Source organism: Penicillium canariense (assembly GCF_028826845.1).
Source record: "Penicillium canariense strain IBT 26290 chromosome Unknown utg000007l_segment0_segment0, whole genome shotgun sequence".
NCBI lineage: Eukaryota > Fungi > Ascomycota > Eurotiomycetes > Eurotiales > Aspergillaceae > Penicillium > Penicillium canariense.
This window is the reverse complement of record NW_026622734.1, coordinates 565,323-592,197: the sequence shown is the minus strand read 5'-3', so window position 1 is coordinate 592,197 and position 26,875 is coordinate 565,323. Positions and strand designations below refer to the sequence as shown.

At 49.0% G+C, this 26,875-nt stretch overlaps 10 protein-coding genes across 10 annotated transcripts; 3 read left to right on the top strand and 7 right to left on the bottom strand.

Moving 5' to 3' along the window:
- Window positions 1–1,473: 1,473 nt before the first annotated feature.
- N7482_009264 (estradiol 17 beta-dehydrogenase) lies at window positions 1,474–1,812 on the bottom strand (the record flags this gene model as incomplete). Its single annotated transcript, XM_056691388.1, has 1 exon — window positions 1,474–1,812. The coding sequence occupies one exon, from the start codon at window positions 1,810–1,812 to the stop codon at window positions 1,474–1,476; it is 339 nt and encodes a 112-aa protein (XP_056539094.1).
- A 2,220-nt stretch (window positions 1,813–4,032) lies between these two features.
- Window positions 4,033–6,219, bottom strand: N7482_009263 (trichothecene efflux pump; the record flags this gene model as incomplete). The annotated part of the gene is made up of 8 exons (XM_056691387.1): window positions 4,033–4,406; window positions 4,475–4,616; window positions 4,671–4,835; window positions 4,885–4,951; window positions 5,005–5,119; window positions 5,184–5,276; window positions 5,363–5,867; window positions 5,932–6,219. 8 exons carry the CDS (start codon window positions 6,217–6,219, stop codon window positions 4,033–4,035), a joined length of 1,749 nt encoding a protein of 582 aa, XP_056539093.1.
- Window positions 6,220–7,439: 1,220 nt separating this feature from the next.
- N7482_009262 (uncharacterized protein) lies at window positions 7,440–8,823 on the bottom strand (the record flags this gene model as incomplete). The annotated part of the gene is made up of 5 exons (XM_056691386.1): window positions 7,440–7,852; window positions 7,910–7,971; window positions 8,022–8,401; window positions 8,461–8,643; window positions 8,722–8,823. The coding sequence occupies 5 exons, from the start codon at window positions 8,821–8,823 to the stop codon at window positions 7,440–7,442; spliced, it is 1,140 nt and encodes a 379-aa protein (XP_056539092.1).
- A 1,991-nt stretch (window positions 8,824–10,814) lies between these two features.
- On the top strand, window positions 10,815–12,227 carry N7482_009261 (SDR family oxidoreductase; the record flags this gene model as incomplete). Its single annotated transcript, XM_056691385.1, has 4 exons — window positions 10,815–11,109; window positions 11,170–11,297; window positions 11,392–11,574; window positions 11,649–12,227. 4 exons carry the CDS (start codon window positions 10,815–10,817, stop codon window positions 12,225–12,227), a joined length of 1,185 nt encoding a protein of 394 aa, XP_056539091.1.
- A 2,694-nt stretch (window positions 12,228–14,921) lies between these two features.
- On the top strand, window positions 14,922–15,730 carry N7482_009260 (putative extracellular soluble lytic transglycosylase; the record flags this gene model as incomplete). Its single annotated transcript, XM_056691384.1, has 2 exons — window positions 14,922–15,064; window positions 15,124–15,730. 2 exons carry the CDS (start codon window positions 14,922–14,924, stop codon window positions 15,728–15,730), a joined length of 750 nt encoding a protein of 249 aa, XP_056539090.1.
- A 197-nt stretch (window positions 15,731–15,927) lies between these two features.
- N7482_009259 (Zn(II)2Cys6 transcription factor domain-containing protein) lies at window positions 15,928–17,701 on the bottom strand (the record flags this gene model as incomplete). Its single annotated transcript, XM_056691383.1, has 4 exons — window positions 15,928–16,794; window positions 16,848–16,988; window positions 17,076–17,588; window positions 17,642–17,701. The coding sequence occupies 4 exons, from the start codon at window positions 17,699–17,701 to the stop codon at window positions 15,928–15,930; spliced, it is 1,581 nt and encodes a 526-aa protein (XP_056539089.1).
- A 608-nt stretch (window positions 17,702–18,309) lies between these two features.
- On the top strand, window positions 18,310–18,541 carry N7482_009258 (uncharacterized protein; the record flags this gene model as incomplete). Its single annotated transcript, XM_056691382.1, is given in 2 exon segments — window positions 18,310–18,425; window positions 18,439–18,541. 2 exon segments carry the CDS (start codon window positions 18,310–18,312, stop codon window positions 18,539–18,541), a joined length of 219 nt encoding a protein of 72 aa, XP_056539088.1.
- A 1,033-nt stretch (window positions 18,542–19,574) lies between these two features.
- On the bottom strand, window positions 19,575–21,039 carry N7482_009257 (cytochrome P450; the record flags this gene model as incomplete). The annotated part of the gene is made up of 4 exons (XM_056691381.1): window positions 19,575–19,750; window positions 19,802–20,495; window positions 20,557–20,955; window positions 21,028–21,039. 4 exons carry the CDS (start codon window positions 21,037–21,039, stop codon window positions 19,575–19,577), a joined length of 1,281 nt encoding a protein of 426 aa, XP_056539087.1.
- A 782-nt stretch (window positions 21,040–21,821) lies between these two features.
- Window positions 21,822–22,781, bottom strand: N7482_009256 (alpha/beta fold hydrolase; the record flags this gene model as incomplete). Its single annotated transcript, XM_056691380.1, has 1 exon — window positions 21,822–22,781. One exon carries the CDS (start codon window positions 22,779–22,781, stop codon window positions 21,822–21,824), a length of 960 nt encoding a protein of 319 aa, XP_056539086.1.
- A 2,220-nt stretch (window positions 22,782–25,001) lies between these two features.
- On the bottom strand, window positions 25,002–26,311 carry N7482_009255 (putative C2H2 finger domain protein (Kin17); the record flags this gene model as incomplete). Its single annotated transcript, XM_056691379.1, has 7 exons — window positions 25,002–25,628; window positions 25,678–25,784; window positions 25,838–25,958; window positions 26,014–26,035; window positions 26,088–26,099; window positions 26,159–26,231; window positions 26,293–26,311. 7 exons carry the CDS (start codon window positions 26,309–26,311, stop codon window positions 25,002–25,004), a joined length of 981 nt encoding a protein of 326 aa, XP_056539085.1.
- Window positions 26,312–26,875: the final 564 nt, after the last annotated feature.

Here is a 26,875-nt window from a genome sequence, read left to right as displayed (position 1 = left end):
GTAATACACCTTTGCAACAATGACCTTTGGGTTAAGCTTTTAGATTCACGTTCCCGAAGAAAATAACTGGCTTCCAGTTACGCATGGAGATGAAATTAGAGGCATGATTCAGGTTATTCCCTGTATCATGCCAGCAGAGATTCAATGCAGATGTTCCAACGCATAGTAAGCGTTGTCATTCCTGGGTCTTAGTCCGTCATGGCTCATTCACGGTCATGTGCGAATTCAGAAACGAGTCGGGGCATACTTTTGCCATGAATCTAGCGAGTATAATAAACGGCCATATCCTTAGCCATGCCACCATGACCACCTTGTTTACTCGCACTCCTGTCAAACAGGGATTACCGCTCAGAAGGGTTCCCACTCCCTACAGCGGAAATCATGTCGGATAAGGTTTACGAGGTATCGTGCATGAGATGCAAAAGTAACAATCGCGGTCTATGCATTCAACTCTACTACATTGTCCGCTTTCGTCCACCAGCGTGGCCTGAACCGGGGATCTATGGGTGAAAAGGGCAACAGGGGAGCCCGTCTGAAAGTGACGGACCCGCGGTGAGACCCCAAAAGCGTACACAGTAATGACGAGTAATGGTGTCATTGCTAGAGCCTGTCAATGCCAGGTGCTGGGTCATCTGTCAGTTACTTCTGCCACAAAATTATCTTTATATGTAAACGAGTCACTCATGTTAGACACTCCAATGCATTGTTCATAAGCGCCGCCTGAGTGCGTGCTGAGATTTACTCTTGGTTAGTTGAAGGGCCACCCACTCACAAGCGGTGGCAGAAGGGGTTCCACCGAGGCTGAGACGTATCCGGCCGCCATCAACTGCGCACTCGTCACATAGATTCAGCGGTGAGCACTGATTGAAGGCAAACTTATCTAGGTAGCATGAGGTGGACCAATAGTCATTTTGGCGAGCCTCGGTAACGAACGTAGTTCCAGGACTTCGACCGCACGCGTAAACGCCGACTTGAGACATGTCCACGACCTCAACAACCAGTCCATAAAAGAAAATGAAGTGATGACGTTGGGGAGAGATTCTCGGAATCACCCTCCGTGCACATTTCCTATTGGCTTTTCTGTGATGAACTAGGCCCCATCCTCCTTACTAGGATTCTGATCTTCGCGAGCCCTCAACTGCCAGATGGCCCCAACATCCCGAATCATGGAGTCAATAGTTCAGTGCTAACGGCGTAATGGGCTGTGGCACCTTGATCACTGACATGGCTCATGAGGCGGTTCTTCTGTAGTTCTTGTCACCTTGATAAATCGATGGACCACGAAGGATTACAGGGCATGCTTTGCATGTGCGTACCCCAACATTGGTCTAGTTTTGGGACGTTTAAGGTGGCTCATTGCACGCTCCAAATACATGGAGTGAGTATAATGAATTATCTGGGCCTGAGGCTGCAGTACCCCCCAAATGCGTAGAGGTGGTAGACGTACGACGCCGGCATTGTTGAAGAGCACGTCTAGGCGCTGCTCGCGGGTGAGGTGAGGAAGGCGTCGGCGGCGGTCTTGACATTTTTCAGGTCGGCGAGGTCGCAGGCGATGAATATCAGGGCGCCGTTTGAGTCTGGAAAGGCCTTCTCCATGTCTTGGATGGCCTTAAGCGCCTTGTTCTCAGAGCGGCATAGGACGTAGACCTTTGCGTTCTTGGCGTACAGAAGGCGGGCGATGTCCTTTCCGATGCCACTGTTGGCGCCAGTGATGACATAAACCTTACCGTAGAGGTCTACGGACAGGTTCGCCTCGGTGAAGGTCGGCTTGGGCGGGAAAAAGTGCCCCCAGAAGTGCGACAGCGGCGGCATTTTTGCAAGGTTAGTCCGTCTCACCCCAGGCTCTCAAGAATCGTCAGGATCGGTGCCTGATAGATGTGCAGCACGGATCCTGAAGAATAAGTGATTTCAATTAGATTACTACCGGTAGATGTCGGATTCTTAGTGGCAGGAAGCTGTTTTAGCTAGAAACCTGGAAAGTTATGGCCGATTACCCAGCGAAGCTGACTAGTAAGAAGGCACGGGCCGACGAGGCTCCCGTCTCTATCATAGTACTACAACTAGTACTAGGGGTAGGCCTAAGTGGCCGCTTAATCACGGTAGGTCAGGTTGGAACAGCCAATCAAGGGGGTTGCCAAAAAAAAAAAAAACGGGACCGCAATACGAATACACGTATACATCGGATCAATAAGCACGGCGTTGTATAGAGACTCCTAGAGCATTTGTGTGTGTATCACTGATCTCCGTATGTTGATCGTTTCCGGAGTCCCTCTTTTTTTGCAAGCCGCTTGCCAATATTCTGGCCGGCGTGCAGAAGATAAGCAATGTGAAACAAATGCAGCAAATGGGCGTGCCGCGTAAGCAACCAACCAGGTTCAAGGGTTCTAGGTCAGTATAAGTGTTATATCTAGCACTACGAGACTAACTATTCTAGCTCACTACTATCCCGTTTCTGTTTAATGTTCCGCTCAGTTATTCCTTTCGCGCCCAAAGATCCTTTCGCCACTAAAGACCCTCACAATATAACTATATGATCAGAGGCTTACGTGTTTCCTACTAGCAGAAAATCTGGCCGCGTATCAAAATATGCTAATACAGATAAGGGGATATTAACATGTAGCCACTAGGTAATACATGTAAACTCCACCCTTGATGTCGGCCTAAACAAGCCACTAAGTAATGCATCGCATTTGTATATTATTACCCAGACTGTTGCCTTGTTGCAATGGCTTTAAGTAAAGCAGGGGAAATTCCAACTTGACCGCAAAGATGGCCTCCTTAGCACGAGCTCTCGCTGCTCTATCTCTCGCCGTCTCAATCGGTTCGGATGACGCTTACATGCAAGACTGTAGGAACTTATCCACGCTGGGTGGCCCAACCTGGCGGCCTGCTCCAAGCTAAATGCGACGCTCAAAGGGCAGCTAATCGCCACCGTCTCTCAAGCACATGTGTATCATACAGCACCCTCCAACAACTACGGCCCTACTGCATGTGCCAAGCTGCAGTCGACCTGAACCCAGGCCGAAGCCTATGTTGCGAGGCCTGCCGAGATCCTGAACGCCTACTTCTAAAACCAGTCCTGCGACCCCTTCACCCCAATCAGCAGGACCTGCGAACTGGGAAACTACGCCGCCTACTCCATCAACGTGACGACTGCGCATTGCTGGCTTCGACTTTGCGCGCCAAAACAATATCCGCCTGGTGGTCAAGACGACCGCTCATGACTTCATGGGCAAGTCCACCGGCAAGGGCGCCCTCTCTGTGCTCGAAGACAACACCACTGCGCACTAGCTGGGCTGCATTAGGTTAATAGAGTTATCATCATCATCATCATCAGCTCGAAGACAAGGCCATCATCCACTCGTACTCCAACCCCAACTCGACCTACATTGGGCCCGCCGCCAAACTTGGTGCGGGCGTGATAGGCGGCGAGGCTGACGAGTTCATAGGCGCAGCTGGCTATTGCGTCATCACGGGTGAGTGCCCCAGCACTGGCCTTGTCGGCGGATACTCTCAGGGTGGCGGCCACTCGCTGCTCGGCGGCGCCTACGGCATGGCCGCCGACAACGCACAGGTTACACAGTCTCAATGCACTCTGGCGCCAATGTTACTTCAACCTCTCCAGACTAATGGTACCTTGGATCAGTAACGCTGGAAATGGACTTCGACGCGGGTAGGAATCGATTAGATCCATTATTACGTTTTTGGCGATTGGTGGCATACTCCTTAGGCTACAACCCAGCTCTAGTCAGCCATGGCTCTCAGTGAAAGCTCAACCCCTGTTCAATATGCCCAGTGAAAAAGAACCGAGGGTGCGCCGACGCGAAGGGCTCAATCTCCTTCCTTCGCAGGCGCTCGGTGCAAATTAGGGGCTTCCCTCGTCAGGGCGTCAACTTTCTATACCAGATATCCAAACATGTAAATTTATATTCCGCGACATTAATGACAAGTTCCACGAAATCAATTGTTCCCCCATATTCTAAAATACTACATTCAGATTTTGACCCGCAAAACATGGGCAGACTATCAGCATCAGATCTTCTCTTCATGGATTTCTTCCTGGCTCGCACCAGCGCCCGAGAGCTTAGCAGCGACGACGTTGTCAAGCTTGTCGTCAACTGAAACTGATCCCAGTGCAGCGATGAGGGAAAGGGCACCGAAGGTAATGCTGACAAGGAAGACAGTGCGGAAAGACTCCGAGTATGCAGTTTTGGCGGCGTCGGCCACAGCGAGCATGATCTTTTCCGTAATCCCGGTAATCTTCTCCATGCTAGTCCCTTCGGAAAGCGCCTCGAAGAGACTCGCCAGAGAGGATTTTGGAAGGCCAGCATTCAGCGCGGCCTTGGAGACCTCGGAGGGCAGAGTGGCAGCGACGCGGTTGTTGAGAATTGCAATGTAGATAACAGCTACAAAATAATCAGACTGGCTTGCCGGGGGAAAGGACCGTTGAGCAATAGCTCCACTAGAAACTTACTAGCGATTGTTCCCATGACCTGCTTAGCGGAGCCGAGGAAGCCGCTAGCCAAACCGATATCTTCGGGCTTGCAATACAACGGACACATGATAAGCGTGATGAGTTCCAGGTATCCGACAGCGAAACCACCAATCGCAGTAAACTATTACGCAAACAGTCAGCTCATGCTCTCAAGAAAGAATATTTGGCTTCGTACAGCAATGCCGTAGGCTTGTCTGTGCTGGTTGATAGCAGCTAAGGCTCCAGAAAATGCCGTAATGAGGATTGTCGTCACAATGAGCTGGAGCTTGGTGTGCCCAATGGTTTTCATAAGAGCTCCCCCAGCAATCTCGCCCAGAATAACTCCAGTACCAGTGGAAATCTAGTGATTGTTAGATTCACTCCCAAAGAAACCAGGATAATCCACATACCGACAACCAGCCGGCCTCAATTGTCTCTGTCGTGAACAAAAGAGCAATAGCTTCTGGCCATAGGAGACTATAAATTTGTTATACACTTGCACTTTACTGAATGCAAGGAAATCCACTTACCTCATGGAGAAATAGACCATATTACCAACAAGCGCAGAGCAAACGGTCGCACTGTACCCACGGTTCTTGAGCAGCGACATTGGGAGTAGGGGCTGCGAGAGGGGAACGAATATTTCTAAAAATGTATAAGGGAAAAGCCACGCGAAACCATACTGAACTGCGAAGCAAGGTGCACTTACCGTAAATCACAAAAACGGCCAGCGCGATGAAACCCACAACAAGGACACCGACTACATGTGCTGAGCTCCAGGCGTATGAATTACCTCCCCAGGCTTTGACGCAACAGTTGTTAGCGTTGACTCGCGAGTGGAAAGAAAGAGACAAAAGGGAGTGCAGGCATAGAGAACAAGCTACTCACAAAGCCCCAACAAGATCAGAATCAGGCCACCGGCATAAAGAACAAATCCAAGATAGTCAAAAGACTTCAATTCATCCAGGCGGGAGGTCTGTCCCTTATGCTTCGCCTCCCAGCCGGGAGGGAAGTAGCAGAAAACGAAGAGAATCAGGGACAGTCCGCAGGTAATGATATTCAAGTAATAATCCCATCGCCACTCCTGAGCTGTGTTTTTGATCAAGAGCTGGGCAATGAGACCCCCGAATGCACCGAAAGGAAGGGTTATGACAAAGATTCCAGCATTGACGAGTGGGCGCAATTTGTTGGGAACCAATTCCGCAATCACGAAGGTGAAGGTGAGCTGAACAGAGGCCGATAGACCAACGAAAACACTACCACCGATCACAGTGGGAATATTTTTAGCAGTGCAGCAGATGATAGACCCAATAAGAGCCAATAGCTGACCACCAATCAAGAAATATCGGCGACCGAAGATATCGCCGAGACGTCCAACTGGAAGGATACCAACCTAACATCGAATATTAGTATATAGACGATACTGCTTCAATCGGGAAGAATTTTGCATATCATACACCGGCAAGGAGAGTAGAGACGGTCGAGATCATGCTGTAGTTTGTGTTCGGCCCTAAATCGGCATTGATCCTGGCCAGGCTGTTGACCGGTAAAACATAGCCGAGATACAGACTGTCTGCCATTAGACAGACGGCAATCAGCGAGCCGATGAAATTTTTGCTTCGATAGTAGCCATGAGGAAGGTTATCAAGATCCACTGCATGCGCGCCAGTGGGCATCGCTGGATAAGCTGGAACAGGCGCAGCCTCAGCGTCTGCAATGGCCTTCGAATCTTCGTTTATCTGCATCTCGTCACCGCGACCGATTAAGAGGGGGAAATTGAGAAAGGGAAGAGAGGAAATGAACGAGAGCGTTGAGGCCGAGAAGCAAGATGTAACAAGGGAAAGATAATCAATGCCGGGGGGAATAATAGATCGGGGCAAACACCGTGGGGCAGAGATAGTAGTAGTCCGGTGCTGGGAACAACAAAGACCCGACTACTCTGCGACACTACTAACTAGCGTTTCGAATGATTGTCTTAGGAGAAACCTCGGAGACTCCGCTGTGGTCGACGAATGTACACCATACGAGAAGCCAGATTAGGCTGAATCGCCGACACCTGTTGCACTACCTCAGTGGCTTGGCCTTAGCCGTCAAGGAAACCGTTTCATGCTCGGGAGGGGGGAATAAAGGACGAGGCGGGCGGACAAAACTGGCCGATGTATTGTCCGGCCACACTCTAGTTGCCACCAGTGCCAGGATCTCAGAAACTTTATGGTGCGAAGGAATAAGCTACATCAATTCGCTGAGTGGCTGTGACTTGGATTAATCTAATAGCCCTCGCAGGAAGGAGTGGTTCCTGCCCGATCGGTAGCGCCGGTTATCTTTCTGTTTAGCTTCGGGTGGACCCACTATGAGGAAATAGGAATGAGACCCCTCGTCTAGCGCCAGTGTAGAAAACCTCTATGCACATATCCCTGTCTAGTGTCTTTCTAGTGCGCCATTGTCCGTGTCCCGCGCATTCCTGTCTACGCAATCATCTGTATTATTCACTAGTTACAGTATGTATGCGTATTCGCTGCTGTAACAATAACACCCTCGTGGAGGTCTGTCCGCTCCCTTTCGTTTCACCCCCTCTAACCCATATGCTTCCCGTCTGCGATTATCGCATAACCTTGGCTCCTACTACAGTATAGAAGCTTCGCCTGTAGAGCTACACAGAGACTATTCAGGGTGCTGTCGAAGGAGAGTCTTGCTAGAGCATTATGGTTAAACCAGATTTAACACTGCTCAGTTAGATCTTCTAATGTCAAAGAGTTCTCAATATCACAGGGGGCCGGAGAGAAGGGAGTATCAAAGAAGTTACATAATGTTTTACAATGCTTATTTATGAATCTACACGTGGATTCAGATCATTAAGAGATGTAAGAATAAGAAGTGGGGGGGGGTGCATGAAAAGGCGTCGGGGCGAAGGATGACCCCACTTGATTAATTCTTTGCTCCACTTGATCGGTAGATCCTTGCCTCTTTATCTTCCTAGGGGCCAATGCGGCTTGGCCAGCTCTTGATGCTCAGTGCTATCAACCCTTACATCCGTCGTGACGTGAATCCCGTCACGGGATTGTGGAATGATGCGCTCTTCGGAACCGCTCCAACTTGTCTCCACGTCTGTCCGCGTCCGTGTGGTGCCCGATTTTGCATGGGCGGTACCGCCGTGGGACCGTCTCCAAGATCCTGGATCATCTGGGTGGGTCGCCCGCCGACTGGCCGATCCGTACATCTCATAGCGTGCTCCGTGACTGCGATCGCTAGAGAGTCCGAGCATTGAGCGCAGCTTGGGGTATCTGAATGTCACCAGAGCTTTGAATGAAGGGACACAGGCGTTGATAACTCCAACTCCGAGCTCCGTGGACGACCAATTGAGAGGATCAACGAGCGACCCTAGCGGCGTCCGGTCAGTCGCTCTGTCACTTAAAAGGGAGAATGGCGATCACTTACAAGTATGGTCAATCGAGAAGTTACTCAGATATGTCACTCGAATGATACTTGTCACCATGACGCTAGTTATATCGTTAGTCACAGGATGACCGGATAGAAATCAAGTACTCACAGTCCGCCGAGCCCAAACATCACGATAAGCCCTACACGCTTTCCCTTCGCGATCTTCAACTTGAGGAGCTGCGGGATAGGAAGCGCAAGAAGGGCAAAATCCGTCCCTAATCGAATCCCGAACGCAATATAGAAGAAGGACAGGAGTTGTAAACATTTCCCATCCACAACGCCGGCGGCGTCCCATGCCTTATAGACCGGGGAACATTGGAAAACGACGACGAAGAAGTCTGCAAGGGTTTCGCCTGCTAAGACCACCAGCACGCACCAACACAATATCCTGAACACTTTCCCGGGAAAGATCTTGAGGTAGAAGAGGCAGAAAGAGATTTTGATACACCCAAGGGCAAGAACATAGGATAATTCCGTGACAAAGTCAAGCTGTAAATACTCGGGTCAATGGTTAGCGTCTGTTTCAAAATATAGAAGAGACTTTTCACCTTGAGGAACATCTGTATCGTATTCGCGTCGTGAATCGTATCGATGTGCTTGCCATATCCATAATTGGTCACTATTGTAGTGTTAAAAGTGAGTCGTAGGAACGTATGATTTGGATTCAACCTCCTCCCGGGCGCGTCAAACTTACTTATTATGCACACAAGACATTCCAGGACGGTCAAGACCTAGTAAGCCACAGGGTGCGATGTCAGTGGGAGAAAAATGTCTAGTCAACGACGACCATGTGAGGAGCAAAAGCATACCCATCCGATCACGCAAAAACAATCGTCTAATCCAAAGCTAATGTACCGAACTCGCACGAACACGCGCACAAATATACACAAAGTCGACGACGCAATGAGCATTGCATTGCATATAATGATCAGAGGCACCTTGGATGCCTGCGAATTGGCCAAAGTGCCACTCGTTTGGTCTCTTGCGAAAATCATGGCCATAATGGGGAAATCAGGCCATCCGCAATTCGAGAAAACGGAGAAGCCGTCCAATATTCCTCCTACGGGCTACCGTTGAGGAAGATCTTCAGGTGACAACTTCAAGCGCTTCACGAAAAGACCAAAGGAGTGTCGAGAGATGTCGACCACCGCGGGGGGTCCATGACTCTAAATTCAAAAATTGCATCGAACCGTAGTATTGGCCACGCATGCATGGGATTTGAATTTCGGATCCGGTGCAGCACCCCGGTCAACCCCAAAGTTTATCGGCCACAGGGGAATGGGGCCAATAGATATGATAATCTGAGTTCGACTTTGAGTTCGAACTGTCGGGAGTCCTAAACCACGATGGCGCGAATCCTTCGTGGCCGGGCCAATTAACATGTTCCATAAACCAACCAATATCTTTTTCATGCCTAGACGAGAGATACGCCGACATGCGCCACCGGGAGAACGCGATACGCGATCCGATACGTGATCCTCTTTGGGCCCGAGCTACTACGTACCTGACCGACCCAAGTATCCAACCCCTAGTGCCCCTATGCTAACCATATTAGCTACACCGCCCACTAATAATATATGTTACATGGCCGGAGCTCGTTGATCTTCAGTTACTATGCCGGATAAAGTCGAGGAGACCATTAGGAACGAAGGGCAGTATACAAGAACCTAGGGAGGGATGGAAAAAATGATATTCTGCTAGTAAATAAACCGGTAGCCTCGTGGTGCCGAAGGATCGGGCTTTAAACAGGGAATGGTATCTTCGAAACACAAAGCGGGGTGAACGAAGCCTCGTGCGGGCCGTCTTGCATTTAGCCACAAATATTCCCTATACAGCCATGTATAACTATGTATATACACAGATTGTGACTGGCACAACAAATTGGAAACCCATATAGAAAGACTAATATGTTGGCAGGGTCATCGATTGAGGTATTCAAACAGTTCTCGTTGTCGGGCGGCCCCCTAGGGCGCAAGAACTAAGAATCAGTATGCGGTGTGATCGGCAGTAATGTGGCAGCTTGCGCCATCATAGGTAGCGCGCAGGAATTAGCTCGGATGGAGAGTGGATCCGAAGGATTGATTGCCATCCGTTTTAGCCCGCTAGTACAACTCCGCAGCTGCCAATAACAAAGCTGGGCGCAAAGCCACCAAGCCACTGACTCCTACATTGCCACCAGAGCAGAATTGATCGCCGAGTCCAAAGTGGGTGATCTATTGTAACGTACTTCCCGCTTACGTCGCGCACCCTAGAACACAGAGTAAAGGCGAAAGCTTGCAATTTCATGTCTCGACAGCCAGGCTATATATTAGATAAATATTAATTTATATACTCTGATAAGTATCAAGAACAATATATTTAAAGTTGAGTCTATTCAGAAACAAGTTTTACTATATTGATGGAATTGAGACATTCGATCAGTAACCGTATATATCTCTATCAATACTAAACCCAATTTTCCTAGGATATAATAAGTCGCTAGGGGACCTTTCTTATGTATTATACTCCCATATTTCATTTAAAGATACGTAGGGAGTAGTTCTTGAGATATGGAATTGTAATTTTCGAATTTACCATGTGTTCTGAGGTGCGCGACGTAACCGGGAGGTACGTTGGTGTGTATTTTATGAAACGCCTCCATAAACTGTATTCTATCTACGGGGTGAACCGTTCCCCCGCTTCGAGCAGTGGCTTATTGCTTGTCAATTAGAGTATTTCTTTATGAATTTCCTGCGGAGTGCGTCGGCCAAATGCAACTTGCAAATTATGGTACCTTAATCAGAATACTATCCATGTTAAACACACGTGCGCACGCTAAGACTCCTCTTATTCTCTTCCCACCCGATAGCATCCTTGTTCATATCCCTGAACCTAAAAGAATACGTGTTGAGGACCCGTTGCAATGCCCTCTAATCAGAATAATCATGCCGTCGTGTTCGGATGCTCGGGAATCAATGGCTGGGCTCTGGTGAATCAATTGCTTTCGGGATACCCGGCCGCTGGTACCTTCGCCAAGGTCACTGCCATTGCAAACCGTCCTTTCAAGCCTGAAGACGCCGGATGGCCCCGCAATGTTGGCGATCGACTGCAAATCATCTCAGGTATTGATCTTCTGGCTGGGGATGATCAATCACTACAGGAAACACTTGCAGAGAAGATTCCATCTGTGGAGACCGTGAGCCATGTCTATTACGCTGGTAAATAAATGGATATACATGTATCACGTGAATTCTGGTCACTGACTTTTGCATCACCAGCATATCGTGAAAGCCGCGATGGCGCCGAAGAATCTCGTCTGAACAAGGAGATGCTCCGCGCTGCGGTGCAGACCATTGAGATCCTTTCTCCTGAGCTGCAGTTTGTGACACTGATCACTGGCACCAAGGTACTATTAATCCCCCCGTCCTTCTTGAACCTTCCGGCCCCGCCCTCCCCCCACCCCGGACCCCGAGCCATGTGTTATTGACACTTGTTTCCAGGCTTACGGAGTCATGATGTTTGATAAATTTCCTTTTCGTGGACAGACGCCTTTGAAAGAGAGTTATCCACGTATTCCCGATGAGTATGCCAAGAACCTTTTTTATTATCATCAGGTAGACCTGCTTCGTGAACTATCTGCCAATAAAGCTTGGTCATGGTGCGAGGTCCGGCCGGATATAATTGTACGTTCGACTAGAGACAAGCGACCACCCAAACACACTCGCATGCACCCTACCGCATACTAACTTTCTACCAGATCGGTGTCGCACCGTTTGGCAATGCGAACTGTATCGCCCAAACCACCGGGATTTTCCTCGGGCTCTACCGAGCCATCGAAGGGCCCGGAGCTCGCGTCCCATTCCCTGGCACCGAGGCTGGCTGGAACCTCTTGTCAACTGATTCAAACCAGGACATTATTGCACAATTCTGCATCTATGCGTCTCTCCAGCCCCGCGAGAAAGTCCACGCCCAGACCTTTAACATTGGCGACGATGCAGTCCCGCTGTCGTGGTCTAAGCGCTGGCCGATTCTCGCATCATACTTTGGGCTGGAGGGAACCGGGCCAAGTAGCGATAGCGTATCGGGACCCGAGTATATCAGTCGCCACGAGCCGGAGTTCCAGGCGCTGTGTCGGGCGCGTGGCCTCAAAGAAGATATTATGTACACCAGCATACGGAATACCGGGTCGAGGGGCAGTGTGATGAAACTCATGGATTTTGATCGCAACTTAGATTTGAGCAAGGCAAGGTCTCTAGGTTTCAACACCGAACTGAGTACGGAGAGTTCCTGGTATACGGCCTTCGACCGAGTGCGGGATGCGAAACTCATGCTGTGATTCCATACACAGAAACGAGAGGGCCACTTAAGGCTTAATGATGGTTTTTCCCAGGGGTTTCTCGGGGCAAATCACCCTGGGGATGAGTCTAGTGAGACTGGGAGGGAGGGGGAGTTAGCGACCATATCGTTGGAGGTCAATACATTGGCTTCGGGCACTAGCATATAAAGTATAGGGTATCATCATGCAAGATACACTCGCTTTGAACGATCACACCACTCGTTATCCCATTTTTTGATCGTCCTACTGTTGTGAAGGCCGCCGCAGCGCCGCTAGCAAGACATGCAGTCATGTTATTTGCTAAAGTAATAACCAGAGCGCCGGCCCTAGCGCACTACCTCTCCTCCTATCGCTCCTCTAGCTCTTCTGTTCAGGTAGCAGAGGTTATATGTGACCGCAAGTTAGTATGTAGTCTGTCTAGACGATCGCTCCTAAGTAAGCGTATTTCGTCGTCTAATACCGGCAGAGCTCATTAAGAGAGCGAACCACATATATATAAAGGCGACGATCTCTACTAGTACGCATAGCTCGATTCTCTTTTTGACTGGAGATTTGACGGACTTGTGATACATATCAAGGCCTTCTGAATGACGCAATGCGCTCTCGGATATGGATCTCAAAGGGGAGGTTATCTAAGGCCCGTAGAAGTGCAGCTATATCAAGATTGAAGTAAACATCAACCACATATCTTTGCACGCGTACTGCTCTCATCGGCCTCAAAAGATGTAATAGGGCAGCTAAATCTGGATCCTGTGTGTCATCCACAATCCAACGAGTGAAGTCGACCTGGAGACTTTGCAATGCCTTCATTGCAGCGATTGTTTCCCATGCGGCGCCCCAGAAGTAAGGTATGTCTAGGGGATATATATGAGGGCACATAGCTAACTTTTGACCCTCGGCATCAATGCAATATAGCTTCAGAGGGAAAGATAAACGAAGAGAGCGAATTTTGTGTAGGCGCTGTGGAAGAATAGTGCGCTGAAGGTCCACAATAGTTCGGGTCTGGCGGACACTCAAGGTATTTCCAGAATAAAGAATATCAATGGATTCCGAGTACCTAGCGCTATTAGTAAGCGATGTAAGTGTAGGAAGGATAGAATTAGAACGTACATCCGACGGCATGATGTAATATTGGGATACGAATCGGCCGTGGGTAGCAACTTTCAAATTGGGGGATATAATAACGTCTTGGATACGGTTTACCTTTCTCAGGCGGCGTCGATCTATCTGGTATCCGCGGCGTCGTTCCATCTTTGTTCGCGAACGAGCCCCAGCAATCCAAGTGATTCCAACTTGGCAATGGTGATTCATAATCAAAGCGGCAGCGTTGACTGAGTAATCGCCCGTCACAGCTAGCTATGTGAAGTTCCGGGCGATCTTCTGGGGCAAGGACCTCCCGATAAATCCGAAGCCGTATCTCTAGAGGAAGCTTGGTAAAGAATTCCGATTGATCTTGAGATAAATATGATGATGATGGCGCAGTCAGGGCCCGCTTCCGCCGGGGTAACGGATCAGGGCGATCGCCTGTCCGCTTGGGCCGGCGTGGACTTTCCTTTTGGTCTTTTCGGCGAGAAAATAGAAGTTGGATCACTCGTTTCATGACTGTTGAAATTGGCTGTGGCTAAGGAGAAGGAGAGAGGGGAAGAGTGACGTTTCTCTTCTTATTTTGTCTTGGTTGGGAGCGAAATGGAGGACATGGCCCCCAGCCCCCAACCCACTCCCAAATCCCAGCCCCCGGGGCCGAGACGACACTTGGACCTCCCCGGCCATGGCTTCGCAGCGACCTTTGAGTGATGGGCACAATTCGGACTAGATGACTTGCTTAAATGTGCAGGTAGAGCGTACATGAATACTAAAACTGTAGTATAGAGCAGTAGTTTTCCCGGGGGGGGGGGGGGGGGGGGGTAGGTTGATCTGCTCCGCTCCCTATACCTCCGGTCGCCGTCCACGTTGCTTTTGACGTTGGCGCTTTTATTGCCAGAAATGCCCACATATGCGGGGATCCAGCAATCTCAATAATTTTAGTGTAACGGTTGGAATCTGAGACGGGAACCTATAGAATTGACGACGAGAATGGCAGCTCCTGGCGCCTGAAGCAACCCTTCATTCTTAGTGTCATAATAACTATTTGTCACACAACTTTAGGGAATATGACTGCTAGATCAAAAACGCACTGTAAACAGTCTCTAAGTCTATACAGTCATTTTCCATTTCCGACGCTATGTAACGTGCTTGTGGTCTGAAACTGGCAGGACTCCTCCACCTACCTCCGTCGCCAATCAGCGCGTTCTCGACTCCGCTCCTCCAGTAACAACACCTTCTGCCGCCCCGACTTCTCAAACATGGCCAGTCCCCGCACCAATAACGCACTCTGAAAATTTGGACCCTGCATGGAGGACACTGATGATGAGTGCCGCTGATCACTCTTCGAATTGCTCCATTTCCTGATTAAGAAATTGGTGGCTGACAAGTTGAGCTTTTGCAGGTACACCGGTCGCTCCCAGCTTTCCTCTTCGAGAAACTCGTTCTAGAGAATATAAGCAATGGGATCATATTATTCAATCGCCCCTGGCAGCTTATATTGCCAGGCGGAAAACGTAACAAGCCGTGAGCTAGTTGTCTGATATAAATACTGCTCCATTTCAGTCCCGAGCAGGGTCCTTCAAGCACCAATTCACCCTAAGTAGACCCAGAATGGCTATCATCAAGCCCGCTCTCCTCACCGCACTGGCGGCTGCTGCCAGCACATACGCCCAGTCTGCAAACCCGGGAGTGGGTAGCAACCCCAAGGCCCAGGGCGCGACTGACAATGTGACGCCCAGCACGGGGCCCAACGGGTATGAGCATTCCCTGCCCGCGTAAATGGCCGTTTGGAAACGTCTGACTATTATCGCAGATCGGAGGACTGGTTGAATACCGGCATCACCGGCAACGGATGGACCCCTCCATACCTGGCTCTCGAGGACGTCTACCACATCTCCCTCGATGACTTCTACCGTGGCATCGGTTCCTCCTGCTCCCAGTACGACAACTACTTCCAAAGGGCTGGGTCTAAATACGGTGTCGACCCGGTCATCCTGGCTGTCCTGGCTATGCAGGAGTCCTCGTGCAATGCCGACGCTGGTGGGCCCACACCCGGCCTGATGCAGGTCTCCTGCGACAATTACCCGAACGGCAAATGCACCGATTCGATTCAGGACAACGTCGATGCCGGCACGAACTACCTCAAGTCCCAACTGGACTCCTCGGGTGGCAATGCTGTGCAGGCGTTCGGTTCGTACAACGGGTGGTTCACGGCCGACAGCGGGCTGAACGGTAACAAGGGTCTGACTGAAGATTACCCCTGCTCATCGGAGGGTAAGTCGAACGGAGTGCCGCAGAATCTGGATTACCTGCATCAGGTGTTGAATGGCTGGTTGTTGGGACTGGATGTTTACGGCAATGATAACTGGATCGGTACCTACAAGTGCGACCAATCGTGCAGCGACGGCAGCAAGTGCTAGATATCACGAGGTCTAGTACTCACCATTGTATATCTTTGTGTACAGAGATAGTAAAGTTGCGTATTTGTGTAGCTGATCGATAATTAGTCAAGCGGAGAGTCTATTTTCAAACGCCTAGCTGGTAGGGGATAGTCTTTGTGAATCAAAAATGAGAACTTTTCCTCGAACGCCAGACAAATGCTTTGAAAATAGCGGACTCATAAACTCTCCTCTGGTGGCACATCCAGCATCTTTGGCTCCACTGTCCTCTCAGCAAGCTTCCCGTAGTGCTCCTTAGGGAACTTGGTGTACTTTGGATCCAGATCACGGAAAGATAGTTCAATGAACCGTGTTTGTCGAGGATTCGCTCGATACCACATGGTCCAAAAGATTTCGCGGATGCGAGCAGCAGATTCGTAGCCGCGCTCTACGCCAAGCATCAAAATATTTTGACACCAAATAAACTTCTCCCAATTTCCTGCTTCTGCAAATGGGAGGATAATTTGGCTCATCCCCCACAGCAGCGACGAGAATCCCCATGATTTCATACAATCTTGAACACAGTATGGGATTGACCGACCGATTTCGTCGTGATAAAACATCGAAAAATGCATGTCCAAGTCTTTAGACCGATCGACAGAGACGTCGCTCTTATTGTTGTGCAACAAAACAAGGCCCCGAGCTTCGTAGATCATACGATGACTGATAGACAGCGCAACCCAGAATACAATATGCAACTTCGCATTGTCCAGTGAGGAAAAGCGATATGCGGTGCCGAATAAATCATCCGTTGCAGGGACCCTTGGGTTTAAGACTACACCTGGCTCGATTTCTGAGGGGCCTCCGCCGAAGCTTTTCTTTTTCTGGGAGTACCATTCCAATAGGGCGTCCCTGTGTGCAATGCATTTATCCAGTACTGTTTGACAGGCGCTGTAATCGGTCGCGTCAACTTTGTTGATGGCGTCAACGAGAGGTGATGCCTCTCCATAGAATTTGAAGAGTCCGTTCGCGAGTCGGTCATCACATGCCTTTGTGAGATAGTCGTATTCTTCAGGAGACATGCCAGTGCCTGTGGTCGAGAATAGCTGGAAGTAGTTAGCTGGACTTTCAAAGACCAGGAGTGTTATAGACCACATACTATTCGCAACTTTTGGTGCTGATTGTATATAGCGTCAATTAAAGTGTTTGTCCCCGCCTTTCGACGAAAATGCTTCAAGATCGCGTTGGTACCAGCAATGTGGGCAACCCAAACTTGTAGCCCATGGGGACAATAACACGACTGTAGAGCAGACATGTTAGCTTGAATCGGTCACAGCCCTCGAGGCTATTGGTGGCTAAGTTGGTGACAGGGTCGAGCAGTAACTACCTCTATCTCTTGAAATATGATAGTTGTATACACAATATCGTCGCAGTAATCGTTCTTGCTGATCATTGTTGATAGATGGCGAATTGCACAATTGTACAACTGGATACCGTGATGGAAGATGCGATCATCCTTTCTTAGTTTGCCCAAGTAAAAGCAAGATAATGCAGCGATTGCCTTCTCGAGCATCTGAGTCTTATTCGGGAGCGCTGCGAACCCCGAAATGAGAAAATGCCAAACATCAAGGTTGTAACTGGTGTCGATAGTGTGGGGAAAATAGATATCCGCAAACGAAGAGAAGACCTGGCTGCGCATCGTAGGTCCAGAAGTAACGCCCCGGGGCATATACTTTGGCTGCGGGCGCTTTATGAGTTGAAACTTCTTTGTGGAGCCCTTTTGAGTGGAGGTTTTTGGTATCGCAGAGACTTGATGGACGAAGAAGTGGTCCCTATCATAGCCTAGACACTTCACTCCAGCTTTGAGACACCGTGCACACTCGGGCTCTTCTTGATCGCACTACTTTGGCCATCAGTACCGTCGGAGTGATTTGCATCTAGGTAGGTACCTACCTTGACCTTGCGGTTGCGACACGTACGGCAACCTTTGCTCTGCCACGGAATGCCACCCATCTTTGCCGACCCTACACTTTCGTCTCGTCTGGGGATGCCAGGTAGGTAATTTTCCAATTTGAGGCTGGACGACAAGGTCCAAGATCCTGCGTAGGGTCCTAAGGAGCTCCAGTGGCTGTGTTTTGTGGGGTGGGGGGCCTGAGAGGCTTAGCCCCCATTCTTGCGCAACGCGCAATGATGTTGCCGAGTCGGGTTAGTCAAATGTGCTGCCAGCGACTTGGCCAATGCGACAAGCGCACTTATTTCGGGGTAACCTCGGTCAGCTAATTCGCCTGAGACGCGCTGCTCGAGACTAGCCGGTGACATGTATCCTAACCAAAAGACGCTTTCATGCGTGGGCGGACCGGGGTTAAAATTCCGCGGTGAATCGATCTATAACTCTTCTATTGTTATCACGGCTATAGCAAATGAGCTCGAATTATACACTCTGCTATGAGGGAAGAATGATGAGAACCATATCTCAGTATTGAGCGGGTAAATAGCCTACATAGGACCATACTTATCTTTGACGTCTACAAGCGCCAATACCATACTTGCCCAACTCTTCGCATGAGGGTTTCCTAATGGGTCAGATTTGGCGAGTCATAGCACCAGGGCGCAAACTGATGATGGCGATTTTCGGCGACTTTGTCAATGCTTTACTTTCGGGAATCGCTTCCCGTCTTCTAACCCTCCTCGCTGTCCCACTCAATACCCACTGGTCGGTCGATCATATTACCGGAAAGTGTGTTTATCAGCGCTAACAAACAAGTCTACACTGAGCAGAAGGTTGAAATCGCTCCGGGCGAGAACGTAGGAGATACTGAAGACGAGGATTTCGAGTACATGAAGCGGGTCTGACTGAGCGGCCTTTCCCAGAATCACTCCAGCAAAGCTGCAAGAATCGAGTGTCACGATTCAGTTGATATTACTCACTCACTAGTACCTAATCCCTGTTCACTTTTTCCCGGTCGGAATTCCGCATATCGAGGACCATAATGTCCATTCGTTACCGCGGATTGGAGATATGATTTGATCACCCTGGAAGTTGTAGACTCTTTCTGCACTAAGTTCCCGCCTGAGTCTGTAATCTCAGCCAGTATGTGGCCCTTGATATGCAAATTGGATATCGCAGCCACGATCTCATTATCAATGGAGACGCCGCTCACAGGACTTCTCTTGGGGTTGAGTACCCAGGGGTCCCATCTCGTTCGGATTCGGTAGATTACGTTTGATTTTCCTTGCTCTACAGCTACGGCAGGACAAGCGAGCGTATTTGCCCTCGGAGCCGCTTTGGTTCTCTGTTCCGACGTGCTGTCCACTTGGGGTGAGGCTCAAGAGATATCACACATGAGTGATCTTCAAACGCGATCTTGTGCAAGAAGACCACTTATTTGTGACGCCCATAAAGCTGAAATAATTGTAATACAGGTGATGCTATTCTTTTCGTCGGATGCTGGGTTCTGAAGGAGAACCTAGAAATGGCGTAGTCTTTTCTTGCTTCAGCATTTGAGTATTGGCCCCCACGGATCGGCACAGGGCGTGACGTACTGCTTCAAAGCCTTACCTGGTTAGGCCTAAAAGAGAAAGGGAATTGGATACAAATCCTGTTGTGCCGCGATAACAGTCTATACAGAAGGATTTCTAAGACTGCATTGGGTAATCACTACTGCCTGGTGTAGAGTTACTGATAACAAACCACAGGCAGCGTTCATATCCTAAACTCTCAGGTTCTAAATCATAACTAGTCGACTCATCAAGCAATAATATTAGCATTCGGTCACGCTGAAGTAAAACAGGCTCTCAGTAGAACACATATTAATGACTCAGGCATGTATGCTGAGGACAATATCCTAAACCAAGTATACGAAGACCTGGGATTACAGATTAAACATCATGCCTCAATGAGACACCGGTGTCCTTGAGGCGCCATCAAAAAGAATGACTTCATGGCCATATCCTTTTCTCCCATTCCTTCTCTAGTTGAGGGATGGGCATTGGGAAATTTGCGGAAAAATAGCGCCGTCGCTAGACGCAGCTCAATACGTGCGAGGTGCATTCCAATGCAAACTATAGACAATATTAGAAGGGAGAAGAAACAATGAATACCAGACAACTTACTTCGCGACCCTCCCCCAAAAGGCAACGATGCATGATTCATGTCTTTTGTCATTTCATCCCATCGTTCAGGCCTGAAACTTTCAGGATCAGGGAAGATCATGGGATCCCGGTGCAGGCTATAAGACTGGGTGGAAACGGTAGTCCCACCGGGAATAAAGTACCCATTGAAGTTGGCTCCCTCAGGTGGAACTGCTCGGGGTAGGCCAAATGGGACAGCAGTGTATAATCTCAGGGCCTCGTTAATAACCTTGTTTAGGTAAGGCAGATCGCGGAGGCTGCTATGAACTACCGGCTCAGGTATAGTCGCCAATTCAGCCACAAGCTGTTCTCGGATGCGGGGATCACGAGAGACAGCGTAGATGAGATAGGTCAAAGTGACGGCAGTAGTGTCGCTACCAGCAACGATGTATCCCTGTGCCTCCTGTCGGATTTGGTCGTGGCTAAGACCACTTCTTTCCGAATCGAAAATTCTGGTGAAAAGGGTTGGTTTTGGATGGGTGGGGATTTCCTCAATCATCTGCTCATATCGCTCGATGGATTGTAATGAGTAGCTGCTCAGTCTCTTACCTGCGTCCGCTGTCTGTTTGAAAATTGGCAATGGCAAATACTTGCCAGCTTTGACCAGCATTGGAAAAGTTGTTCGGAGAGGCTGCAAGCTGGAGATCTGCTCCAGGTCAATGCTGTATTGGGTTTTCTGTTGCAATTTTTTTATTAGCTATCCTTATTTCAGCCTTCTTGATAGCGTAGGCTATTACCTCGCCAGCTTCGAGCATCCGAAATGATTCCCCAAAGCTAAGTTCGCCGATGATGTCCGTCGCCAAGAACAGCCACCACTTGAACACATCAGCTGCACCACGCTTCCCCATCTCCTCTGCCATCTTGTCGACTGCCATATGAATCCGAGACGAGATTATAGGTTCCATTCGCGTAAGCGATGAATCAGAAATGGCTGGTGCTAGCAAACGTCGGCGGGAAGCATGGAAGCGATGGTCTGTGGTGGTGAACATGGTCTCGAACCCATTTGCGACGAGCTTCCGATACCAATCAGACTTCAGGAAGCGGCTATTTGTTTTGTGAATCTCTTTCACCGCGGTGACGTCGCAGATGTCGACACGGCTAGGGCTAGTGCGAACAATCGGTCCTTTCGGAACAAGCTTTATGTCAGCCCTTCATTTCAAGCCAGTGGGTCTTTTATCTCCAAAGATTTTGTCCAGCAAGCTCCTTACCATATTTTTCATGCAGACAATGAATATAGAACGGGATTTGGCCCTTGAGAACGTAATAGATGTAGACTAACTCCGTCCACTTAGAAATCTCGGGCCCCGGTATCCGCGATACTGGACTGGTAACCCGTCTGTATAAAGTATGCTGTGGTTGGAATTAACATCCAGGGTTGGGACTCAAGGAAGACAGAAATCAGGATTTTTGGGAACGCACTAGGCATAAAAGCCCAAAAACTAAACCCAAAGTTGTCGGAATATTGCTGGAAAACTCCATAGCTTTGATTTGCTGCACGATTTTTGCTTTGTTTTTTACGGCGATTGAAGCCGGGAATCAGAGGTATTTATATTCATTCGCACAAATCATAGTAATTCTTTGTGCAATGCGAGCTTCGGTGGCGCCCGCGCCGAGAATCCGACTGGAGTGTGACGCGGACGGGGGCAGGAAATCGGTCGGTCTTTGGTGAAACACCGAGACAAAAGATCGACGGTGATTGTCACTAACATGCGGCAGTGTGCAGTGGTATTTCTGAGGCTTCTGAAGGAAGGCAAGTGCTGGTGATCGGAGAATTGATTTGCGATAGCGATTTATTTTACTATATTGACAATTTAGCTTGATTGACCGGCTCCAACGTGACATGTGTTGCTTCGAGGAGCTTTCTTGGCAAAGAAGTAGAGAGTTATCACCGCGAGTATGCTTCTGAGAAGGCTTGCCAAATAGAGTTGACTCGAATGAATTATTTAGCGCAGTGTATTGACGATTTCCGATGGCTGACGCTGAATATCAACAGTCACGGGACTCAAATATTCTCCAAGACCCATTCAATCTCCTCAACAATTGCCTCTGGCTTCTCCATGTGTATGAAATGGCCACATTCCTTCAAATCCCTGTATCTACTTTTGGCCGACATGGCAAGGTTCTCTCGCTGAAGCCTCTCGTTCCACTTCGGGTACATATCCAATTTCTCCTCAAATTGCCGTCTCTGCTGTGCTGAGCCGTTTCCCATTTCCACCCCAGCAGTCAATACCTTTCGTAGTTCGATCTCAGGATGGCCTCTAATAATGCTGATAGGATGCTCGTGCAGCAAGGGTGGTCGGCGGTTGAGCTGCTTCTTGGTTCCCAGTGCTTCGCAGCTCTCGATGTAGTGTTCCATTTCACGCTCAGTCGTCCGCTGGTGCTTAGTGGAGCTTTTCTCGTCAACGACGGCTTTCCACTCGTTATCCGTCAAGGCCCAGCGCAAGGCAAGGCCTGTCACAGTATACCAATCCAGCCCCTTTCCGAGGGCTTCGAAGTTGGGGTCTGGCCAGAGCACAATACTCTTCTCTTGGTTGGCATCCACGAATACCATCCCAACAACATCATTATTATCCGATTTCTCCTTCAAGCGATGCTCTAGAAACTCTCTGGCAATGATTCCGCCGTATGAGTGACAGACAAGCACGAACGGTGGCGTGAAACGAAGGACTTTGAGGAGAGCGTCAAGGTCTCTAGCCATGTTTGCTGCCGTGGCGGGGACACACGATTCCTCAGATGCTCCCATGCCTGGTCGCTCGTAGGCCAGGACGCGTTTCGTTGGCTGAAGAAGGCGCCGGACGGCGGCCCATTCCTTGACGCTACACGCCACGCCGGGGACAATAATGATGAGCGGCTGGCCTGCGACACGGTCGGGCCCGCAGACCGATACGAAGATGTGTTGACCAGAGGGCAAAGAGACCATGCCAGAGACTTTACCTCGCTCCCAGGTTGAGAGCGGCTCCATGGTTGAATATGATTTATGGTGCAGAGTCTGGTTGCGTTGGTTGGAAAATAAATGCATTGGCGTAAGCGAAGCGGAAAGGACTCGGAAGGTGTTGTAGGACGCTAAACCCTGAGGAGCAACCACTGTGGCTACTATCTGGCCCGCATGTAGATCGTGCAATTTTGGTTTAGACTGGATCTTGTGCAGCTGGATCTTTGGCCAGGCCGCTCTGTTCGGGTAGTTGCAGACAACGCGATGGCCAGAACAAGCCATTGCAAGACAGTTTTCTGTGAATTGTCCTCCCATACCCTGTCGGCCTTTGTAGTATCGTGACTAAACTTGCAATATATGACGTTACAGATTCCTAATTATTTAATAAAAGCCTGTGATAAAGGCTATATCCCGAGTTCCTGAGTACACAGGAAAACAAGCCTTGATGACACAGGCTATAGTTTTTACATCTAGATCTCTTGCCTTGCTTGTCGAGGTGGTCAAAAAAACATGTCATTCTGTAATTGCAAATTTTTCAGGCCCCTCCAATAACGTGATGCATCTCGTTCACACCGTCATTTTCATCCGAAACAGCTTCTTCGTTGAGCAGTTAATAGAGCCCTTGGTTCATTCAGTTGCCCAGGTTATATATTCTGAAAACAAAATGCTGGGAATTCGTATTCCGCTTCGTATTGATCTCCACAGATTACCCCGGTTCTCTTATGCGGGGTTTACGAGCTGCCCCATCCCACATGGGGCGATCCAATATCGACATCGGGCTGGGCCAGTGCGGTCACTTAATAAATCGCATGTATTCCCATATCCGGCCAGCATATCTCATTATTTTGATAAAAACATTCCCGAGAATGTACATATTATCAACTCATCAACTCATAATGTCGCGATCCTCGACTGCGATGCCTCTTCGGATGTACCGTATATCGTCACCCATCTTCGCACATTTCGTCGCAAGACTCATCGTTCTACGGAAGACCAGCAAGCTGGGACTCATTTCTTGACAGATACTGGGGTGGATCAGTGATAATTGCGAAATGAGATGAGTTTATTTTCTGATTCACTAGGCGTGAGCATGCTGGTAGATTCAATAAACCATGTGGGACAGCCTCCTCCGACCGAGGGAACAATACTGGGTCCCTTCCATACCCTTGGAGCACAGGACAAAGGCAGGTGGGGCTATTTTGAGTAACGACCTGACGCGGAATTAAGCTCTTGTCGTGTGCTCGATCAAGTCGATCTATCTGCAAGTATCCCGCAGCAGCTTATATTTAGGAAATATCTAGCCGCCCAACCATAAGCCCAGGTCCTGCCTTCTTCAAAGGACTTCCTAGCTTGGCTGGGATCAGTTCACCATGCAGCGACTTTGGTATATTCCAGATGGACAATATGACGTTTTCTATCTATTGAGCGCACTCCGCTAGACAATTAAGCATACGGGGAAATAGATTAATTAGCAGGACCAGAAGGTATGTGATATTTTGAACAAACTGTTGTGAATCGGGTTCTAAGCTCCGTATTACTGCTATAGGTTGCAAAAGTCTCTATCTGTAGCAGCCTCGCCAGAAAGGAAAGACAAAGATGAGAAATGAAAAAGCCAAAAGAACCGGTTACGCGCACGGTCTGTAATTGACTATACAGACGCATTCATATACATCAAAAAAGAAATCACAGGCCCGAGCCGCGGATCGAACGCGGGACCTCGCGCAGGAGTGCTTGGGTTTAACCCTAAGCGCGAATCATACCACTAGACCACCCGGGCTGTTCATGTAAGATGACCGGATATGTAAAACTATAGCTAATTTTGTGCGGTGGAGCGGAAAGGCATTAGTGCGGAATTATCCAATTACAGGGAAGAACAGGCCAATGGTGATTTAGGTAAATTGGCCAAAGACAGGCCAATGTCCGGCTTGATTTATTAAGATATTCATCAATTGATGCCTAGGCACTGTTAAAGTGCTGCATAGAAGTTATTCATGCTTGAAAAGGTGGACAAATGTGGATGTTGAGTAACGTACAAGCAATGTCCGTCACGATATATTTTGCACATGCCGACTGCCGCGCATGTCGAGAACCCATGCCTAAAAAAGCAAACAGAAAGGCACAATGTCCTTCACCTTTATCTTGCTAGTATTTTCAATATTTCTATATAGATCGTGATAAAGGGTATAGTAAGAATGAGACTAGAACAAATGGAAACACAATTTTGACCACCAGAAAGCGACGCAAGACATCTTAAGCAAGCTTCGGCCGCTTGGAGTTGAATACAGAGTCCGGTCTTGACCGCTTGCGTTCCACAGCTTCCATCTCAGCTTTCATAATCCTCTCCTGTTCAGTCATCTTCTTTGGTTGTGCCATCACAGGTCCTTTCTTCCCAGCCAGTACGTTCTTTTTAGGGCCTGAAGTAAACACATTCTTCGGTTTCTGCGCACCAAGCGACATGGAAACCTTGGCGGGTACCTGGGAGGCAGCCGGCGTTGACGCGTCTGAGTCTGTCGGAGCAGGCGAGTCCGTGACATCTAAAGATCTTGTCGCTTGAGGAGGTGGCACGGGCTTTGCATCTGGCTTCGGCTTCGCGGCGAATCCAAAGTTCAACTTGACTTTCTCCCCGTCTTCCCGCTGTAGCATCTTCTCCTCCACCTTCTCTTCCGCTTTTTGGTTGGTCGCATTGCGCTGCGCCCGTTCAATCTGCTCCTGAATCAACCGCTGTTCGCGCTCCTCATCACCCTTGTCCTGTCGTTCCTTCTTCATAACTGCCTCACGCCTGCGCATTGTCTCCGGGCTGTTATCGATCCACGCGACGAACAGTCCCTTCTCTGTGTCCTCCACCCGGCATATCCCACTCTTCCCTAGGTGGGCGACCTATGGGTATGTGAGCTTGAGAACTTTATGAGTGTGGGGGAAAACTTACAAATTGCGACAATGATTTGAATTCTGTGGCGTTAAGATGGATATGAGTCTTATCCGCGATGACTTGTTGGTAAAAATGATTCGCGTTAACCTGCTTCTCTCCGTGCGCTGGCAAGTAATTAGCCCTCATACCCAACAAGGAGGAGAGAGAGACTTCTCACTTGTTTTCAGTAGATCAACGAAGTTTTTCTGGAACTCGTTGGTGAACTGCTTTATGTGTTTCTTTGGATCTTCGCCGATGAGTAGCATTTGCCGAACATGCGCTTCGCTCTGGACATGGCACTAGATCCAATACTCATTAGTCGCTTGTTATTTTAAATATAGAATATCCTCTCACCTTGAAGCCATTCTCATCTCTCCTGGAGCTCTTGTTAGCATCCCTTACCCTCTTGAATAAGAAGAATAACATACATTTGCCGTTCACTGTATCACATGTTAGCTTCTAGTACACAGATCCTGAGACAGACTCGAAAACTACCTACCATGCCTGGCAGTACCACCTGAGCCGACCGAGCCCTTTCGATTTAATTCTGTTTCCGATAGCTTTGACCGATCCTATCCAAGGAGGGTGAGTGATGCGCCACCACCAGGGCGCTTGTTTGAGACGATAACTTACCTGCCTCTGCGCGCGGCATAATGAAGGGGTCCTTGAAGATATACCGAGCTTGCCTTGAGCTTAAAAAGGAGAATGTAGCCTTGTGTCCGTGAAAGAGGTGGTGTAGTGACCAAAATGGCAAGAGGGTTGAAGAGAGAAAGATGCGACGCCGCCGCGGAGCCCCCGATAAGCAACATCACGTGCTGATACCAGAGGGGGAACCGTTAGCTGACCAATCAAGGCCACCAGATGATAATAACTTATCCTTAGCAGTCAGGAAAATGGTTCATGGCATCCAGCACATCTACGTCCTTAGTACCCAGCTCCTACTGTCTACTACAAATATAGTTGATTCAAATCTCATAAATTTATTGCAATAGTCATGGAAGACAAAACCAACTCCTCCGTCCTCACCTTGCACCTGCATCCTGAGACAGCTTTTTCTAGGAGGCATCAAAGCATAAGAGTACAGACAGTAGAAAGAGAAAAAAAGCAAGTCTTCGAAACAGAAGATCAGCCCGCTTCGCCAGGATGCCCCGAGATCCACATAAAAGGGAACCATTATAAAAATTCAAAAACCGCGCTGAGTTCGTAGAAACCGTCA